Genomic DNA, 22,002 nt, shown 5'->3' with positions numbered 1-22,002 from the left:
TGAGCATCCGTATCGTCTAGGTGTGCGAACAGCCCCCCTGCTCAATCCCCATACGTCAGGATCAGAGAAACTCAGCGCAAGAGAGGGAGAAAAGTAAGCAATCTAGCTTCTCAGCCATCTGCCAATAGCGTCCCTTGTATGAAATCAACTGGGCAAACCAACTGAGGAAGCATGTACCAGAAATTAAAAGACCCATTGTCCGCAGAAATCCGCGAACCAGCAAAAAATCTGCGATATATATTTAAATATGCTTACATATAAAATCCGCGATGGAGTGAAGCTGCGAAAGGCGAAGCGCGATATAGCGAGGGATCACTGTATGTACATTTTGACATATACCGGATTACTTAATTTCAGGCCACCCTTCTTACTATCTTGTATACGCAGTATAGGAAAAGTATTGTAATTGTCCAAAGATTCGAGGTCAAGATTTTGATGAATCTTGACATTTTAGACCTTCCTGACTTTCTCGTATACGAAGTATAGGGAAAATATTGCAATCCTCCAAAAATTCCATTTCGAGATTTTGATGAATATCGACATTTTAGACCTCCCTGAGTCCAAAAATACCGTTTTTGGAATTATGTCTGTGTGTCTGTATGTGTGTGTGTATGTAAACATGATAACTTGAATACGCTTTCACTTTGGTCAGCCAAATTTTGTATACAAGTACAGTATTAGGTACAAAACATAGATTTCTATCAACTTGGGGTATTTCCATTGATGGGAAGTGGTACTTTACCATTTATTCATGCAGCTGCAGAGTCCGATTCATTCAACTTTTACAGTATAATAACTTTTCAATATGTTATTTGATTTGATTTGTTGTTGATGGTTCTTTAACGTACATAACATTAAAATATAATCCTTGTCTTGTGGTTTACTCCTCAAATATCCAACCCCATATCTGAGTATATGAAAAAGTCTAGGGGAGACTACTCCCGATTTTTTAATTTGTTTCCAAACTTAAAATTTAGGTGGGTCTTAAATGCAAAGCATTTTATTATCACAATTCTTAAGACCTTGTATGCCAAACAAATACAGGAAGTAATCTCTTGTGGGCATGTGAAAGGGAAAGTAAAGCAATCCAGTATATGCCGGCCTGTGAAAGGAAAACTAATACAATTTGTTAAGTGAATTTCACTCCATGAAAGGAAACAAAATGGTAACAGTATTCTGGAATATATACTTTTAATTCTTGTGTATGCCAGTAATTTGTTTCCTTAAAATCTGCATTTGAAAAGCATGTTAATTTGAAAGCAATATGGAATGTTGTTTGACCAGATTATTCTATAACATTTTTACTGAAGCAAGGGTTCTAACACAGACAAAAATGTAATAAACTCATTACCCGTCAATTACAGTAGATCTAATATGCTGATTTCCCATTGGGGACCACATTATGTTCAACTCTGTCATAGTGCTTTACAAAAATGTTAATTTCAGTATTACGTGTCATAATTGCTCATCTCCTACCATTGAGCCAGATAACTGAGATTCTTTGATGCTGGTCTTTTGACAATTCCTGAGACTTGTTTTACTATTTTCAATGAATGCTTACTTAGATTGTGTTTTCTTTTATCCAGAATACTTCCAAGGTCCGATGGTGATGCTCTATCAGTAGACACATTTAATAAATTTGTGAAAACTGAATTCATTTTCATTTTACTTGATTATATCTTTAGCTTTATTCTCTAATTTGACATTTTTGTAATATCTGCATTGTACAGTATTGCCATACTCTAGATTTAACTAAAATCTAAAATACCTATTTTTGTGAAGTGGAAAAAAACCCATGGACACAGGGATTCTGCCTTTTCACAAAGGCCAGAGTGTAAACAAGTGTACCAGTGTGCTTCCCAGTGATGTTTATACTTGATTTTTATTGTTTTTAACGATACTATCTGTTTGACTCATTACAGTTATCCTTTCTTAAGCAGTCTCACTTTAGATTAAATATTTAATGAAATTGATATTGAGAAACAAGCTAACAATACTTGTCAACTGTGAAAGTCAGTGCACATAATTCAAGTTATATACAGTAAAATGGCCAATAGGGGAGTGTGTCACTGCAAGACGGTTTGCAAGCAATTAAAAATGTCTACTTATTGTGATATAAATCTCAAAAGTTCCTTATATTAACATGCAATGAAGCTGCTTCAGAAGCGCATCATATTCAGTTTATGGCCATCTTATACTTACAATACATGATTAAGAGATTTTCTTACAGATTTATGGGTTGATTTCCCAATGGAGCTTACTTTTAACTGTGATATAAAGTTGTAACCTCAATATGAACCTAAGTTATTGTGCATATATAAATTTTATTGCTCTTTTTGAAACTTTTTTACTGTTCATAGATGCAGAGTATGCATTATGAATTATGGTTTCATCTTTATAATAATATTTCATATATTTATTTATCCTCCCTTTTTCCATTCTGGGATATTCAGCTACAAGATATAAAAAAATGTATATGGCATGAGTATACTTTCACCTACAAAATTTGTGTGACCCACAAATAAAAGGTTTTGAGTTTATAATTTTTTATAGTTTTTAATTTGTTGATTTTTTTGATAGTATTTAACATATTAATGTAAAGTGCAATTGATTTAAAAAATAATACTATAATTTGCACGAGACATGAACTTTACATGAAGAAGTGCTTTATAAAATTATTTGCGTTGTGCACATTTTAAAATTTTATTTACTGTGTGCTAATTTCATTTTTTGTTTTTTCAAAAGCAGAGAAATATCCCAAAATAACCTTGAATTTATGCTGCAAGTTTGGCTACTAGTACTTCTCTTTCTGAAAGCAGTGTCCGATTCTATCTATTTGTTCGTTTATGGTTTATGTTCAACAAAGATACCCTGCAATACATTATGAATTTTGTATTTTTTGCCGTCTGATGTGTAACACACCTGATAATAAGTTTTGTCCATTGAAAAATATTTGGTGTTGTTACAATCGGAGATCCCTTAATGCACTAATGGAATTCATTTGTATGCTAATAATGATAATGTTTATTTGTGATTGTATATACCTTCCATGTCTAATACTATGTAAACACTGATTATCTTGTTACAACTTATCAACGGCTTGTAGATGATCAGAATGCTTAGTATGCTTTTTAAGATTTCTTTAAATAAATTGTGTTGTCTGTGGGTGTTTATGGATGCTATATGTGTCTGAGTAATTGAGAAAAAAATCAATAGATTATATAAACATAAATCATATAATATTTGTAGCAACAATATATGAAATATTTTACCCTAGCATAAACTGAGGAACAGTTGTGAGTGTAGATGAGCATTATTATTGGATAGATCAATAGATAGTTGCTAAGCAAGTAAGTATGTAATTAAATTAGTTAATAAGTGTAGTATAGTATTTTAATGATCCATCAAGGCAAATTCATTTGTTCCAGTAGCTACAAAGACATAAAGCAGCACAATAACAGCAAACTGCAAACTGTTAACATAGGTATAAGTGCCAGAAGGTTACAAATAATACACATTAAACTAGTGGTATTCATGTTAGATGACTTTCAAAATAATGGATGATGCTAGTGGAAAATTTAAGACAACCATATGAAATATGTAAAAATTATGTAATCTGTCATAAAAATCATTAGATGACTAAAGAAAAAAGCTGTCTGTTTATACTGCATTTTAGAAAGCAGCTAAACAAATGAATGCTTCATACAGTACAATTGAACTGTTTGGCTCAGATTGTATGAGATAATTGAAAGAAGACCCGCATTGTAACCTGTTATCTAGGAAAGCTTGATAATGGGGACCTGCATTTATTTGTTTGGTTTTTTTTTCTGACACATTCTCCTTAAATCTACATATATTTTCTGAAGTCATTTTTTAGTGCAGAGTCATGGAGGGCTTTAGCCAATCAATATACATGCTTATGCACACATACAGGGGATTCAGAAAGTGTTCAGACCCTTTTCACTTTCTGCACCTTTGTTGTGTTGTAGATTTAATTTTAAATTATTTGCCATTTTTGACCATCAGTCTACACTCAATAACCCATAATGACAAAGTGGAAACATGTTTTTAGAAAGGTTTGCAAACTTATTAGAAATCAAGCCAAAATCTCTCATTTATGTCAGTATTTAAACCATTTGTTGTGACACTAGATGCATTGTGATTAGATCCATCATGTTTGCTTTAATTATCTGTGAGATGTGTCTGCAACTTGATTGGAGTCCTTCTGTGTCAAACTGAATTAATTGGACATCATTTAGAAAGGGACACAACTGTGTATGGAATGTCCCACAATTCACACTGCATGTCAGGACAAAAATCAAGCCATGCAGTCCAAGAAACATTCTGTACACCTCCAGTGTCAGATTGTGGTGAGGCATAAACCAATTCAAGGGTATACAACTGTCTCTAAAGCTTTGAGTGTTCCCAGGAGCACAGTGGTCTCAATAGTTGTGAAAAGGAAAAAGTTTGGAAGCTCCAGAACTCAATCTAGAGCTGGCCATCCAGCCAAACTGAGTGACCAGACAAGAAGGGACTTGGTAAGAAAGACCAAGAACCCAATGGTCACTCTAACAGAACTTCTTGATTCCTTTGGGAACCTGTCGGAAGCAACAATCATGTGCTTATGGTAGAATGGCTAGAAGAAAGCCACTCTTGAGTAAAAGGCATATTTCAGCCTAATTGTAGTTTGCCAAATGGACTGAGGACAAAGATTTTCTGGTCTGATGAGACATAAATTGAATTCTTTGGACAGAATCCCAAGCATTATGTCTGGCAAAGACCAGGAACTGCTCATTGCCTGCCTAATACCATCTGTATGGTGAAGCATGGTGGTTGCAACATCGTGCTGCAGGAGTGCTTATTAGCAGCAGAGATAAGGAGACTGGTCAGAATTGGTGGAAGCATAAATGCTGCCAATTACAGAGAGATCCATTAAGAGCACCTGCTCCAGAGTTCATGTGACCTCTGACTGGGGAGATGCAATGACCTGAAGCATATAGCCAAGACAACGCTGGCGTGGCTTCAGGACAAGTCTCTGACTGTCCTTGAGTTGGCTCAGCCAAAGCCTAGTCTTAAATTCCACAGAACATCAGTGGAGAGACCAAAACATGCCAATTTACAGATGGTTTCCATTCAATGGAGTGTGAAAAGATCTGCCATGAAGAATGAGACAAAACTGTTCAAACCCAGGTGCAAAGCTTAAAGAGAATTACCCAAGAAGACTCGAAGCTATAATTGCTGCCACAGGTATATCTACAAAATACTAAATTAAGGGTCTGAATACTTAAATGAATGACAGATTTCCATTTCTGATTTTTAAGAAATTTGCAAACCTTTCTGAAAATATGTTTTCAGTTACTCATGAGTTATTCAGTGTAGAGTGATAAGCAAAAATGGCAATAAGAGAAGGGCTCTGAACACTTTCTGAATCCACTGTAAATAGCATTCTACAGTACAGTTAGCACGTGAACTCTAAATTAAGGGGCTAGTTGATGTCCATCCATCCATCCATTTTCCAACCCGCAGAATCCGAACACAGGGTCAAGGGGGCTGCTGGAGCCAATCCCAGCCAACACAGGGCACAAGGCGGGGAACCAATCCCGGGCAGGGTGCCAACCCACTGCAGGACACACACAAACACACTCACACACCAAGCACACACTAGGGCCAATTTAGAATCACCAATCCACCTAACCTGCATGTCTTTGGACTGTGGGAGGAAACCGGAGCGCCCGGAGGAAACCCACGCAGACACGGGGAGAACATGCAAACTCCACGCAGGGTGGACCCGGGAAGCGAACCCGGGTCTCCTAACTGCGAGGCAACAGCGCTACCACTGCGTCACCGTGCCGCCCTAGTTGATGTCACCTATTGTAATTATGTATGCTTCCTCTCACTTCAACATCCATAAAGATTTTTTAAATACATTTCTTTGAATTTTGTAAATGTGAGTGGGCAATAATCTTAATCAGCTCCTGCTAACATTGCACTGAAGGCTTCTTTCTTTACTTTGTTAGGTTCTATCAGTATTGAAATACACCAGTTGGTTAAATGGCTAACACCATGACAAACAACAGTCACCTTTTAAGCACAGCAGTCTGCAGTTTCATACACTGCTTAAGTCTTGAACAGAGTCCTTTTATAGTCAATGTGACCTCTTTGAAGATACTGGAGCAGCTCTTTTGGATGAGATAGTGGAGTATCTCCAGAGTAGCAACATTTTTTAACTATTTCCAGGATACTCTTGTTCCCCATGTATGTTTCCTTGGCCAGCATAGCAAAGACTATATCACTATGAACTCACATACCACTAATTGGTGATCATTTGCTTCCTTGGTACTACTGTTATGAGTGTTTAGAACATTCAGCCTCTAGTCAAATAATATAACTGCAAAGTTCTTCATTTATTTTGGTTCCAAAGTCCCAAAAATGTGCTCTGGTACCAGATACGTATAGGTAAAATCTTGTGTCTAAACCTGGTGTTTATAATGGATAGTCATTCAATAGCACATAAATCCAATAACAATTTATGACTAAGTACATAGTTCTTGCCAGTCATCGTCCTCCAGGTGTCTCTGTCATCTCTCATGTGAGCAGAAGGCTTTACCAGTGGAGTACCACAGTCAGTTGGAAGAAGACTATATTTAAACACCAAAACTGTTGTATCTAAAAAGTCCTGCTGCTTTTTGTTACATGCATTCATTCCAAGAAAAATCCAATGATTACCCTTTGTAACTCCACAACTCATTTAGATAATCCTCTAATCCACTTAACATATTTTAACTGTGTGATATCTGTGTCCAAAGGCTGAGCAAGCAGTTAAGTCCAACTGCTATAAAGTGATACTTTTCTATCTCCCATAAAGGCCTGGCTGCTAAAATGATGCATATTTGTGATTTGTTCCTTTTTAGACATGTATATATAATCCCATTCTTCACGTGGATCCTTGCACTGGGAATCATTCTAGCTCAGGTGGTTATCCAACCAGTCACTTCTATTCTTACTCTGCTGAAGGGATCTCTTCTTGTAGTTACTGTAAGTACTCAGTTCAAGTAAGCTCTTTTTTGTTAGATAAATTGTGATATTCTTAGAAGGAAATAAAATAATTTTGTTTTGGTATATACAGTTAGTTTAGCTTTTTTGTCTACACAAGCTTAAATAACTATAACAAATCAAAGAAAATGATACGCAATGTCTTGTGAAAGTTAGTACTATATATCTGTAGTATTCTACACCCTGAAACTTACATGTTTTAAAATTTAGTTTCCTTTATTTGGTATATAAAGTGTGCTTGAAAATCAAATACTAATAAAAATGTAAAATCTGTTAAAACGGTTTCACCAAGTGCTTAAATGTTATATATTTTTTGTACACTTTAATTTCTTAAATAACACATCTCTTGTTACTTTTTATTTAAGAGTATGGCAGAACTTTAAAAATAAAATTATCTGTTGCATAATCAACAAATCCAGCCATTACCAGATTCATCATCAGTATGGGATAGTTGAAAGAGAGATTAAACATATGGCAAAACTATTTCTAGGCAATTCAAGCATGGCACTCGTTTGCCAGTTTATTAAAGAAACACATCAAGTACCAAGTATGCAGTCTGCATTCAACAAGGTGAAAGAGACATCTCTTAGAGATTTGGTCAACACAAACCCGAATTCCTCACACATTAGAACAATGTAGATGAGAACAGACCATTCAGCCCAACAAAATTCTACTCTCTACCACACTGCTTGGTAGCTTATTCCATGTGTCTGTGGTTCTCTGTGTAAAGAAAAACTTCCTAATATTTGTGCTAAATGTGTCCTTAACACGTTTCCAACTGTGTTGTCATGTTCTTGTTGAATTCATTTTAAAGTAACAGTCTTGATCCACTGTACTAGTTCCCTTCACAATTTCAAACACTTCAATCATGTCACCGCTAAATCTACTCTTGCTTAAACTGAAAAGGCTTAGCTCTTTTACTCTTTCCTCATAAATCATCCCCTGTAGCTCTGAAATCAGCCTGGTCGCTCTTCTCTGGGCTTATACCAGCACTGCTATATCCTTTTTTGTAGACTAGAAACCAAAACTTTCCACAGTACTCCAGATGAATCCTCAACAGTGTGTTATAAAGCTTGAGCATAACCTCCTTTGACTTGTACTCTACACATTGTGCTCTATAGCCTTACATTCTGTTAGGCTTCTTAATGGCTTCTGAACACTCTCTGGAAATTGATAGTATAGAGTCCACTGCAACTCTCAAATGTTCTTTTCTATTTTCATACCTTTGTGAACTCATTGTGTACTCAAACCTAGCATTTTTACTTCCTACATGTAATATTTTACATTTACTTACATTAAATTTCATCTGCCACAAATATGCCCAAGCCTGTGTGCTGTTGAAGTCCTTCTGTAGTGATTCAATGGATTCTAGATGATCTACTAATCCACATAGCTTGGTATCATCTGCAAACTTAACCAGCTTGTAACTTATATTCTTATCCAAATCATTTATAAATATAAAAACAGCAGTAACCCTAGCACTAACCCCAGTGGAACACCACTCTTAACGTCATCCAATTCGGACAGGGTTCTTCAGACCATAACCCTCTGCTTCCTGTGTTTTAGCCAATTTTGTACACATCCACACGCCACACCCTGAACTCCCACTTCTTTTAGTTTGATGCCCAACCTCTCATGTGACATCTTATGAAATGCTTTTGGAAAGTCAAGATAAGTAATATCATATTCTCCACTTTGATCATACCCTTTTGTTGCCTCCTTATAGAATTCCAGCATGTTAGTAAAACATGACCTCCCTCGTCTGAACCCATGCAGACTGTTCAGTAAAACTCCTGTTCTTGCCTTGTGTTGCTCAGTCTTATCCTTAATAATTCCTTCCATTAATTTACCTGGGACACACTTTAAGCTTACTGGCCTATAGCTGCTTGGAACTGCATGGTCACCTTTTTATATAACAAGATAATATATGCCATTTTCCAGTCCTTCTGAATTTTCCCCAGTGCATAGTGACTTCCTAAAAATATGTGTCGAGGGTTTATATATTGTGAAAGAATGAGTCTCAGCACATGAAAAAGGTTTGGGGCAGCCACCCTTATATTGTCTGTGGCTGCAAATGGGTATTCAAATGAACGTAGAAGTGCTGTCTTTGAGTTCCAAGACTGAGCTGATTTGGTTTTGAAAGATGGCGGCTTTATAAGCTGAAACCGGAAGTGATGCAATCTAGGGCCAGAACAGGAAGTGATGTTGATCGGGTGCCGGAACCGGGTGTGTCATCAGTCTGGGTGCCGGAACTGGAAGTGATGTCAGTCTGGAAGCTGGAACCGGAAGTGATGTTATTGATGTTGAATCAGGCAGTTTTCCCATATTTGGCCTGCAGAGATAACAGAGGTATGTTTAGTGCACCCTGCCACCCCCCTGGTCTGGCAGGTAATTACCTTCACTTGGTCCACTCAGCTTCCTCCTAATCGCACGTGTGTGACAATATGTACTTGCTAACCTCATTAGGAACTCGAGGATAAATATTATCTGGTTCTGGTGATTTGTTTGATTTCACCCTATTTAATCTGAACAATACATACTTCTCTGTATATACAATTTCCCAATCATTCAGTACCTCCTTAGTAGTCCCTTTTACCGCTGGGACGTTAAATATTTCCTCACATGTTAAACATTTCCTCACAAAAATGCGAGTTTAAAGCATCTGCTGTTTCACTGAATATATTTTTGAATTCCCCTTTACTATTCTTGAAACACTTCACCTCCTCCATGACTGTTCTTATGCTACTAAAATACTGAAAGAATCTCTTTGGGTCGTGTTTTGCATTATCTGCTATATTCTTCTCTAACTGTCTTTTAGCCTCACTAATAACCTTCTTAATTGTTGTTCTCGTTTGCCCTATGATTCACATTGGAGTTATTAGTTCTGTACACCTTATACACCTGTTTTTTTCATTTGCAGTTTCTTTTTCAACTCTTTATTAACCCACTTCGGAGTTTTTTAAAATTCCCTACCAGTTCCAAATTTAGGTATGTATCTGTCCTGCATTATATGTAAAACATTTTTAAACCTGTTCCTCTGCTCCACGACTGTCTATCCTGATTAGTACAAATACTAGATCCAGACAGGCTTCCCACCACATTGGTGTTTTAACATACTATGTTAAAAAACAGACACTGATTACTTCTAAAAACTCCTGCTCCTATACTCCATTATTTGCAAGGTTAGCCCAGTTGAAATTTGGCAACTTAAAGTCCACCATGATTATAATATCCCCCTATAAACTTTCCTTTTTACTATTACTAAAAAGAAGCATTGAAATTATTGTCCGCATTGGGTGGTCCATGACACAAACAAAGCCACATGTCTTCACTAAGATGTGGCTCATTGTCCAGTTGAAGAGGACTTATATTTAAATTCTTTTTGGCATAAACAGCAACCCCCCCCCCCTTTTATTTTCTGTCTATCCTTCCTAAAAAATGTGTATCCCTTCATGTTATACTCATCCTCATCTTTGTTATTTAACCAAATTTCTGTTATTGCTATATCTTAAGTTTGCTGCGCTATATACAACTCCAGCTCACTTGTTTTATTTTAGATATTTCTAGCATTAATGCAAACTATTTTTAATGTGTTATTCATTTTATTTTGTTATTTAAATGTTGGGTTAGAATTTACATTACTATGCATTTTTATTTTTACACTATTTTTTGTTCCTTCAGGTCCAATGGTAAACCTGGCCTGTCCTAAATTCCCTGCTACCCCCATACCTTAGATTGAACAATCCGCAACTAACCTACTCATATGCCTCCCCAACACAGATGTAACCCTTCATGGCAAAACAGGTCCCATCTGTTCAAAAAGTCCCATAAACTTATACCGTTCTACACTGCACCAAGATATGAGCCATGTTAAGCTTTCTAATCTCCTCAATCCTACCTGAACCGATGCATGGCACAGGCAGAACTTCAGAGAAGACCACATTGTCAGTTCTGCTATTCGGCCTGGCACCTAACTGTTTAGGTTTTGATCACAGAACTGACAGACTACTCTTATTTATGTCATTTGTTCCAACATGGACAGTGACAACTAGATCCCACCCCCCACTCTGACCAAAAGCCTGTCAACCCTTCCAGGGAATTCTACCACCTGGAAGGCAACACACCATATGAGACTCTCCGTCTCTAGATCAATCCTGTGTTTCAGTCCCCCTAATGAATGAGTCCCCAACTGTCAATATCTCTGTCTTTCTGGGAACTAGTTTTGAGTTGGCCCGTTGGGGCTTTTCATTCCTGCCAAAAACCTCAGAATCTTCAGAGACACTATGCAGCTCTGCAAGGACCTGAAAATGGTTTGACACTTCCAATTCTGAGGTTGATGCACCGGGACAGTGTGTATCCTTTATATTGAGTCTTGCGATTGTGACCCACCATCTGTCCCTATCTGGTCTGAAATCTCCTCCCACATCACCTTAGGGGTGCACACTGTCTCTCTAAGGACTTGCATTGCACTGGCCTCATTATCAGAATTTGACTTTGGATTACTAAAACTGCACAAGTTTTGTTTTTTATTAAAATTAAATGATTTAACTTAAAAGGTAAAACTAAAGAAATTAAGCTAAAAAAATTTTGATTAAAGAACTGCTACAGTTATTTTACACCTTCTGACCCCTTAAGCCCCTGTAATATTCTCCTCCTTGAATACCTGCTGTTTGCCCTTCTATGAGATTCTCTTTACTTTTCTCTGTTCTCCTAACTTTGCACTCCTCTTGTTCTTTTACTTAAAAGCTCTCCACTTTATATTCTTTTGTATTAATGAATTTTTCCGCTGTTGCCCTCTTAATTGCTCTACTTTCCTGACCACTAGGAACTGTTCAGTCTAGAATATCTTACTGAAGTTTACTGAATATCCACTGCTACATTAATTTCTTACTGTCATGTCTGCTCCTACAGCCACTTGTGCCTGATTGACACCTTATTGCTAGCCACCTGCTTTAGTGCCGCAGAACTTTTCTCTTTACCAGTTTCAAGTCAGGTGCTGCTTTTTTTCTCCGCTAAGGAATCATTGTTTCTGTTATTTAGAACTATTCACTACCATGTTGATTATTTACTTACAGAGATGCCAGTGTCAGCAACTGCTGCTTTCTGTCCAACCTCACCGACGTTAGTTTGAATACAAATAACAAGAACAAGTGTACGTACAAGTAACTTTCCCAAACACTCCCTCAAACACTCAGTTGCTTTTGCTCCTGTGCGGGCAAAAAAATGCATGACGCCCTTCTAAAGGGAAAAAAGACTTAAAAAAATTCCTGTATGACTCCTTAGCGGCAACCAAAACACAAAGTTTTTCGAGGCAAAATGTCTTCTGTTAATTAACTTTCTTTCACACCACAGAAAACACAAAAACTCTCAGCCGCTTTTCTTTCATTTGCATGGATGATATCAGCATTTCAGTAAGTCTCAGGCTGTAATCAGGAATTGTCTCCCCAGTCTCACACAGTTCATGAACATCCTGCGGATTATTTTGCTGCACTTTATGGTTCAAAAGTACCACAAGTACTTTATTGTACTTAGATCTTGGAACTGTGCATTCCATTTGAATAAACTGAAGCTGATGTTACATTCATGGTGACGTGGTGCATTATGCTGTCAAAAATATCCATTAAACTGATGGTAGACTTTCCTTGTAGCGGGATGCACAATTGGTACTAAGAGACCTAATGTGTGCGAAGAACATTCTTCCCACACCTTCAAAATCTCAGGATGGCAGCTATTTTTGAAATGCTGTCACAATTCCATTGGACACCATCAATCATACTACGATCAAAGTTGCATTGATCACTTATCTTTCCCATTTTAATGATCTGGTTAATAACAAGTAAACCTCCTGACCAAGTCTGTGCACTATATGTATATTTAGTTGTAGTGACATGATTGGTTGTTAGGAGAAGCAAGCTATTTGGGCTAATATACAGGTGTACCTAATATATTGGCCACTAAATGTATATAGGAACAAACCACAATTTTGGCATCAATTTTTCAATGGAATTATGTTTTGTTGATATCCTTGAATAGGATTTGACCAATTTTGGAGTGATGTGTCTTTTTATCAAGATGTGAGGCTGTGGATATGATAACTCAAAAATGAATGACTTGTTTGAAATGAAACTTAGCATGATTATTAAAGTATAATACATACTTTAGTAAAAAGAAGAACAGTATGAAAGAAAAGAAAATATAAAGCAAAGTCTGAATGTATATACTATAGTCTTAGATAACTTTGTGATAATTAGCAATGTCAAAGGCAAATGTTGTCCTGGGCAGATTTTTTATTCAGCAATCGGTGTGATGCATAAGTTGCATTCTCCAACATCTAGATGAAATGATCTCTGTCTTTCTGACGTGTGTTGGTCTCTGATATCACTTCATATGTTGTTGTTTTCTGGTCCCTCAGAGAAGCCATATTCATGTTAAAATAACACATTTGCGCTCTGGAACATGACATATTACACACATATGATTGGCTAGCTGTCCACTGGTGATGGATAACTCTGCCCAAAAGCTTTGACCCTGTATGTATCTGCATAACCTCTTACTGCCTCCATTCTTTTTACAATTAAGTTATAAAACCTGTTTGATCGTTTTAGACTAAAAGAACCATAAATTCCTTAGGTAACAAAACAGGTGCATTAAAGTTATAAATTGCTGGTTCAATGCAAAAACAATGTACAAATGTATTTGGGTCTAAAATTATTATTCTGTAAGAGAGGATGATTTCCATGTACTGTAGTTAATTACAGCTGAACAGTAATTAATTAAATCACCTTAAAGGTCCTGTAAAATCCTTTGTACATTTGTGCCTTTACAGTTCATCATGGTTCATTTGTGCAAAGTTAAAACTTAAAAACAGTCTGCATTTTTTAAAAAATGACTATTTTATTCTCCAGGACAAGTACAAATTCAAATTTACTGTCACTTTCAATTAGGTGATTTGTTAAAAATTCTAACCTGGCTTTGACTACTTCCTGTTTTTGCGTTTAACTGTTTTACTCTGCATCACTCACTCCTAACAACAATTGATGAGGTCCTCTCTTATGGAAAGATATAAATAGTTGAAACATATACCACCAATGAGAAAGAGGCAGCACCTTCCAACTGTTAGTGTGAAAGCCTCTCATCCTACCTGCTGGACTGATATTAATGATAGAGGTTTTTAACAATTTTCTTGGGGTCCAGAGCACTGACCTCTTCTTTTCAGCAGTCACTATCATATCTCCAAGAGGTTAATTATTTATAAGGATTATTTGTGTGCAGAATTGAAGGTGTCAACCACAGAAATGATCATTGTTTTTCAAAAACATAACCACAATAAATTCTGCTATAACTAATCTCTGACGTTGGTCACCATTTCTCTGCAATTGCTTTGTCTAACCTTGTTATTCCACCATTGACAAAATTGTGCTTTCCTGACTGGTCTCTGTAAAAGGTAAAATACAGAATATGTGTATTTCATGCCCCTCCTGTGATGGGGTTGAGAATATTATGCTGTATTATTCTTGGCATGAGCCATGATTGTCTTGTTTTCTTATATTATTGGCATTAGGAATTCATTTTCCATTCAGTATGGCCCTGTGGATTATTTTGATGTTTAGTGTTCATTAATGAATGTAACATAATTTAGTATTTAAACTATATTATATTATTAAATATGCATTCTTTGTAAATGATAAATATTTTATATAAAAAAATCAAAGCGCTGACCTTTCATTACTGTTGATCACCATTTATTACCATTACCATTAGCACCATTACAGGGTTATGACAGTTACAAAGCCAAACTTGTTGATGCTGAAAAAAAATGGCTAAGTAAAGATAAATAAGTAAGGACTTGTGGCAGAGGTCTGGAAATGTGAACTTAATTTAATTTTGCTTTATTGCTTTTACTCCAATGATTGATTAGTTTCAAAAAATATTGAAGTTTTTACATTTAAGCACATTTACCCCCCATAGCACTGAATTCTTTTTATCCCCATATAAAATGGAGGTTATCATGCACAACTTCTAATTGTTTGTCTCTGTGAATATATGCGTTTTTAATGGATTTTGTTGAATTAAGTGTGACAGAATGTAACTAATGTATATTAAATATTTAATGGTTTCCAAAACCAACATTTGATATTGCTATTTCGATTTCTTTAAATATTTTTTCATGTAATTTGTTATGAATTAATTATGTAAGTGAAAAAAACTGCACAATACCAGTACTAAAATAGATTTGTTAGCTATTTTAGCCTTTTACAAAATATATTTTTCTTTGTTTTCTGGACCTTTGACAAATATATGCATGGACTATTTGCAGTTTTTCTTCCCTCCTTTGTGACTTGAATAATTATGGCACAGTAAGAGATTTTGCAGTCAATTTTGGAATTTTAAAGAACTCTGCGTGTGCTGCTAAGTTTTTCTGTAACATATGAAATGTTAGTAAATGTGATTTTAAATAGAAAATGAAAAAGCAACCATTCCCAGCTTACTAAACGAAACAGGGTTAGTGCTAATGTACTGTATGACTGTGATCACTGAACTTCAGCATGAGCTTAATTAAATAGTTATGATTCTTACATGAGCTAACGATGCAATTAAAATGTTCTGAGAAAACAGCTAAGCATCATTTCCTGGAATGAAATAATTTTGCCAGTCGCTGTATAGATTTCAAATTTTGCTAAATGCTTTTAGATGTATTTACATATAGTTTAAAATGTTAATTAATAGTTTGAACTGTAGAAATTAAAAGTAAAAAACAACTGTATGTTAACACACAGAGGCAGTGTGATCTGGTGACTGAAACTTTCGATTGTAAGCCATGAGGCTACAAATTAAATCCTGTCTTATGTATCACTCTATGTCTCTTAGCAGCCTGGTTTAACAAGTATACTTTTAAGGTTCTTGAGACAGTGATTTCTCTAGAAAAGCACTATAGAAAATAACAGTTTATTCCGAGCATTTGCCAATTCTTGATAAGGTAATAAAACTGCTTCTTATTCTTGTTTGCTTGCAAGGGTACAGTCATGCCTAACAAACCAAAATTTTCTCCTACCTTAATTGTATCTCATGCTTATAATCCTAGATATTCATGTAACTGTCTGCCTACAGTAAAGACCATAGCATTCTTGGGACAGCTAAAACTGCATGCAGAAGAATGACTCAATCAGTGGACCATTTCATTGACTAAAATGTTAAAAGAGGACAGTAGCCTCACACTTGGCTAGATGATAGTTTGGTAGTGTGCAAAAGTGACCGGCCAAATAACTCGAACAATCTCAAGTAAAATTTCCTTGTTTCCACACTATTTTAACAGCATTATTTCAGATAAATGAAATCAGAAAATTGTCAGTATAGAATTAGATGTATTGAAAATGGAAAATGAAAAATGTAAATGTCTTAAATATCATTTGGTGCAAATATTACACCGAACTGACACCTTCACATTAATAATATATTTAATAGAAGAATACACAGAATGAGGAACACATTATACAAAGCTAACAGAGTAGAAAATAACAAACATGCAGACTCTATGACTCTAACTTTGCATGTGTTGACGCATTTTCCACTTTCCCACATATGAAGTACAACAATGTGGTCTCTTCTTTACTCTTGTTTCTTTTTATTTTGACCCTGGACTTCATTCCAGCCCTATCCGGTACATTCCCACGTGGGACCATGTTTCTTACTATGAACAGACATGAGGGAACTGGACACATACAACTGCTTTCCAGGTCTCACTCTTGAACAAGTATATACACCTCAGCTCCCCACTTAATGCTTACATGCTGCATTTTACTTTGGGAGATTCTCCTTCCTTATGTTTGGCGTTCATGGTGTCACTCTTTATTTAAGAAATGGGCTAGGCGTCTTGGGTTATTTCTTATTGCCTGTCTCCTGTAATATATTCCTCTTTCACAACTGCAAAGTATTCGTTCTCCTAGTGATACCTATGTTATCCCACAGGCATATCTAGAACCTGTGTTTCTTTTGGTGTGACTCTAATATCAGATTGCACCCCTGTGCAGTTCTGATGCTGCCCTTGCCCATAGCATCCTCCTGCCACTTGGCAACCATTTTCACCGTCCTTTTAAAAGGTTGTCAGTATTCTTGCTTAAATTTTAGCATGTGTTTGGGGCAAACACTTGTTATAAAAATAAGGCCAAGCAGTGCTAGGGAAAGTACAATGAAGAGAAACAAGACTGACTCCAGCACTGTAAGGTATGAACTATAAGATAAGATGGAACTAGTAGAACTGTTTTAGCTTCAAGCAACAGAAGATTAAAAGATGACATGATTGAACTGTTTAAAATTATGAAGGGAATTAGTACAGTGAATCCCAGCTGCTACTTTAAAATAAATTCTTCAACAAGAGCAATGGGACATAATGGAAACTTGCTATCAGCAGATTTCGTACAAACATTAGAAAATTCTCTTCACACAGAAGGCAATAGACACATGGAGTAAGTTACCAAGTAGTGTGATAGACCATAGGATTTTGGGGACATTCAAAACTCAACATAATGTTAATTACGACAAACTAGCTGGATGAGATGGTTTTTTGTCTGAATAGTCTGTTCTCATTAACATTGTTCTAATGTTCTAGTAAAGAACAACATTCGTTTTTATAGAACATTTTCATGCAAATGTTTAGTTACAATGTTTTACAAGTGGAAAAAGAAAAATTACAAATACTACAAAATGTTGAAAAATAAATAAAAGGTAGAAGGAGAAGAATCCCTAACAGAGGTGAATGTAAATTAAATTACTGTTGAATTCTGACAGTTTGTAAGTGTCTAATTGTTACAGTTGCAGAAGTTATTATCTGATATCAAAACATATGCTATCATCAGATGACCATGGATAGGATGGCATCAAAAATCCATCCAGTGTGGCTGCTGAAGAAGCTAAACAACTTGGGCTTCCCTTATCATTATAATTTCATAAAATGAAAAGTTCTGGAGGGTTCAGTCCTCTTTGGTAGAATGTCCAGTGGGTCCTGGGTGGTCCTTTGGCCTTGTAACCTCTGTAGATTTTGTTTTTTCTCCAGCCTAACTGGAGTTTTTTTCTGTCTTCCTGGCCATCTGACCTTATCACTGGACTGATCTTTAGAGACTTACATCATGACATTGTACATAAGGGTGCTACTCTTCTACTTAATTTATATCTGTTTTTCAAGATAGTATAGATATTATTGCCTAATCTTATTTGTTTTTCTTTTCTTGTTACTTTATCTTTGACATCTTGTAAAGTACTTTGAGCTAAATTTTTTCTATGAAAATTATATATATATATAAATAAATGTTGTTGTTGTTGTGATGTGGACCATACTTAACTGCAGTAAAACCACAAGCACTACTAAATCCCACAATTAAAATCAAACCCAAGTTCTCCTTTTAATACATTGGACATCGAACGAGTAAAAACTTTTAAAGCAATAAAAACAACCAATAAATAATCAGTGCACTTAAAGTCCCTTATTCAGTAATCCTTCTGGCAATACCAATGACCTTGGCCTCCAGTTTGCATGGGTTGGTCTGGTTATGCATCCTTTCTATGCAACTGGTAGCTTGTGGGAATAGGTAGTGTGGTGCTGCACGTTAAGGGTCCGCGGCAGAGCAGATTTTAGTTATAAAAACAGTGCTTATTAGACTCTGTGGGTTTGGAGGCCACAGAGCTTGGGTGAATGTGAGGTGTTACTTTTATTCTATGTTAATTAGTGTTCCCTAATTTTAATTCTTATTTATTTTGTCTTTTTTCTCTTTCTTCATAATGTAAAGCACTTTGAGGTACATTGTTTGTATGAAAATGTGCTATATAAATAAATGTTGTTGTTTTGTTGGGTGTGTAGACCAGGGGGGTATTTTCCGTACGTCGCTTAAATCATCCGAGATCAGATGCCTCATCTTGGATGAGTTAATGCCAGTGAAACTCATCCGGGTTAAGTCGGTTTTTCAAACGCAACCGTGTAGTAGATTAGTCTAGCTGGATCTAATCATCCGAGATGAATGCGCGCCCACGCTGATTGAAAAGCCCATATATATTGAGTCAAGAAAACATGATCAGCAAGTCTTTGATAGGCTGTAACAAAATGACAAAAGAACGGGCGCATTTTTTTTTTCACACAATTGGAGCAAGACCTTTTATTCAAAGGACATGAAGAATTTCAAGATTTAATATGCACAAGGGGTAACACTGCAAAAGCAGCCCAAACCAGAAAAGACGGCTGGCAAAAAGTGGACGACAAATTAAACGCGTGTGCATTGTACGTACTGAAAGCAGCGTTTCATTTCCTATGTGTCAGATTAATTATTATTTAATATGTCATAATTCCAGATCAAACGTGAGCACAAGGTGGACACGGGAACAAGTTAAAGTGAAGTACAAGAATATACTTCAAACTGGTAAATATTGGTATATAACTATTTAAAGAATTGTTGACATAATGAATCATATATAATGTAAAGAACATTCATTTTAAAGCTAATAAGAAGGCAGACAAGCAAAAAAGAGGTGGAGGTCCACGCGGTCCAGACCTAACCCCTGCAGAAGAGTTGGCTCTCCAGCAAAATGCCCATCGCCCTGTTTCTGAGGGCATTCCAGGGGGAAGCTCCTCCTCAGAACCAGTAGCAGGATGCAGTGGTCACTTCATTTCAGGTAAAGGATGGTCATTGCATATATTTGTCATCGATGTGTGCCATAGGTATGTTCCATATAGCCGTCTTTTTTTGTTGGGTCAGTTGCAGGGAATGTCATATCCCTAAAACTTGTGTCTGACCAACGAGATATTGACGAAGGTCGAATATTTGATGAAGACACTGTGTCCGATTATTCATCAGGAGGAGAGGTACATTTTCCAAATAATGTTTGATCAAACTCCACTGTGATCAGTCTCATGTGCCCCAATCACATTTGGAAACCCTGGGTAATGAGAATGTTAGGCTGATTGTGAGATTCTTTATGGAACTGTGGGTGTTTTTGTCTGTGTATTACCTACCTGCAATGGCATGAAACGCCTCTTTTGCCTGCACACACAGGTGTCCAGGAAACACTATGAAAACCCGAAGGAAATATTTCAGAGCCAAACAGACTTTACGAATTGCCTGGCAAACTGCACTTTTAGATGGATTTTCCACATTGCCTACAGTATATAAAAAAAGTGCCGCTTGCAAAAAACCTCAAAGCAATGCATACTGTCTGTGTGGTTGTGAGAGCCCGACTTCGAATAAAAGGTCCTAATAAATTTTTGAGGTTCAATATTCCCCCTCAGCTAAAGCGGTATCTTTCGAAAAGAATTTCCTCCGGGAGCAATAAAGGATCTTGCTGATCGCGCAAACCCCTCTCTATATGAAATTGTCTTCTCATAATTTGCGTACTGATATCAATTGGTCAGTCATTCATGAATGGCGAAGTCATGACTGAATGAATTCCACGCACAGACACTGATTAAGTGTGTGAGCTAATCCTTGTTTACATAGAACAAACCTGCTCCGAGCAGGTTTGAGGATTAGGATGTGTTGCTATGACAACACATCCAGCAAGAGTATCGAAAAACCGACAGATCCAGGATCATGCCAAATCATCAACAATTACATCCAGCTAAACGAGTAATCCACATACGAAAAATACCCCCCAGCTGTTCTACTTCAGTACTCCGCAGGTTGAAAATAGGGAATCACACGAACACAAGTATAAAGAGATGTTGAGGAGAGTGATAGGGGGACACTAGTGATGCTCTGGTCAATCGTAAATTGGCCAGTTCTCAATACAAAAGACTCAGTCGGTGATTAGTAAAGATTTTTTCAGCATCTGCTTTTCTAAGCCTATAGTTACTTAATTTTAGTGCTCATTTACACAAGTTATTATGGTAGTTCAGATATGCACATGTTGTTTTTTTTCTGTAAACAGAGAGCAACAAAGCAGGCTTTACCAAAGAGACCAGAGAAAAAAAAGACTGGAATATTAGCTTTTACATTTAAGAAAATTTAGCAATAAACCGAGAGAGAGGAATCAGAATATAGCTTTATATCTCCTTGAAAAACATCTTGTATGCATTTAATAGATTTGTGACTTTCTTTTAAAGATTTGTACTGTGTTTATTATTTGTTTGTGTGTGTCTATCAACAACCTCACATTTTTATTGTAGCAAACAAAAATAACATCAATTTTTTTTTCTGTTGGTTAGTGTAAGAAAATTACTGTTTATCCATTCTGTGATGATTGTAAGCCAGGAGGTTGAGAGCTGAAAAGTCAGCTGGCACTACATATAGGTATAGCTGCATATCTTCTGCATAGCTCCGGTAATTTACCTTTTGTTTAGTAACTACCTGGCCTACTGAAAGCATGTTCTATAAAGTAGCAATAATAGAGGGCCGAGAATTGATTTCTAAGGCACAACATGTGTAATACTATATCATTGTGTTTTTTTTCTGATGTCCACCTGTTATACAGTATACAATCAAAATTATCTACCAGAAAGGCTAATGCACTTTCTTAGCCTGTAAATGAGAATGCCAGAGTCTGTTGTTCGGTCAACTATGTTTAGTATGCTGTTGATTAAGCAGTCACAGACAACTTTGGATGGTTTGAGCTGAGCTGAATAATTATTCTACAAAGTTCAAATACATTTATTTTGCTTAGGAGTTCAGCTGGGTGTGAGGTTCAGCTAACTCCTTTATGGAGTTTATATTAGATCTTATGTCTTTTATCTTTCCTGTAAAAACATTGGAAAGGCTTTACACTTAACCACCAACTTTTTGTTCATCAACTCTATAGGTAGAGTTGAGTTTAATAGACTGTCAGGAAAAAAACATTTAATATCCATCTCAAATATCCATACATAAGTGTTTAATTAAAAAATTATTTAATTTGGAGTGATTTTAATGGAGCTACTCGTTTATCCCAGAGACAGACTACATCGAGGCACTATTACAAGACATGTCTAATGAA

At 36.3% G+C, this 22,002-nt stretch overlaps 1 protein-coding gene across 2 annotated transcripts in view; it reads left to right on the top strand.

Annotated features, from left to right (window-relative positions):
* si:ch211-51h4.2 (uncharacterized) overlaps positions 1-22,002 on the top strand; it is a 377,084-nt gene that overhangs the window by 152,060 nt on the left and 203,022 nt on the right. For both annotated transcript variants that reach the window (XM_051923955.1, XM_051923956.1), the window contains exon 8: positions 6,912-7,035. In XM_051923955.1, the coding sequence (XP_051779915.1) occupies positions 6,912-7,035 (124 nt within the window). The remainder of the gene's footprint in view (positions 1-6,911; positions 7,036-22,002) is intronic.

The sequence above is a fragment of the Erpetoichthys calabaricus genome, chromosome 2 (assembly GCF_900747795.2).
Source record: "Erpetoichthys calabaricus chromosome 2, fErpCal1.3, whole genome shotgun sequence".
Classification (NCBI taxonomy): domain Eukaryota; kingdom Metazoa; phylum Chordata; class Cladistia; order Polypteriformes; family Polypteridae; genus Erpetoichthys; species Erpetoichthys calabaricus.
The sequence above is the reverse complement of the archived record's forward strand: the minus strand, read 5'-3'. Positions and strand labels throughout refer to the sequence as shown.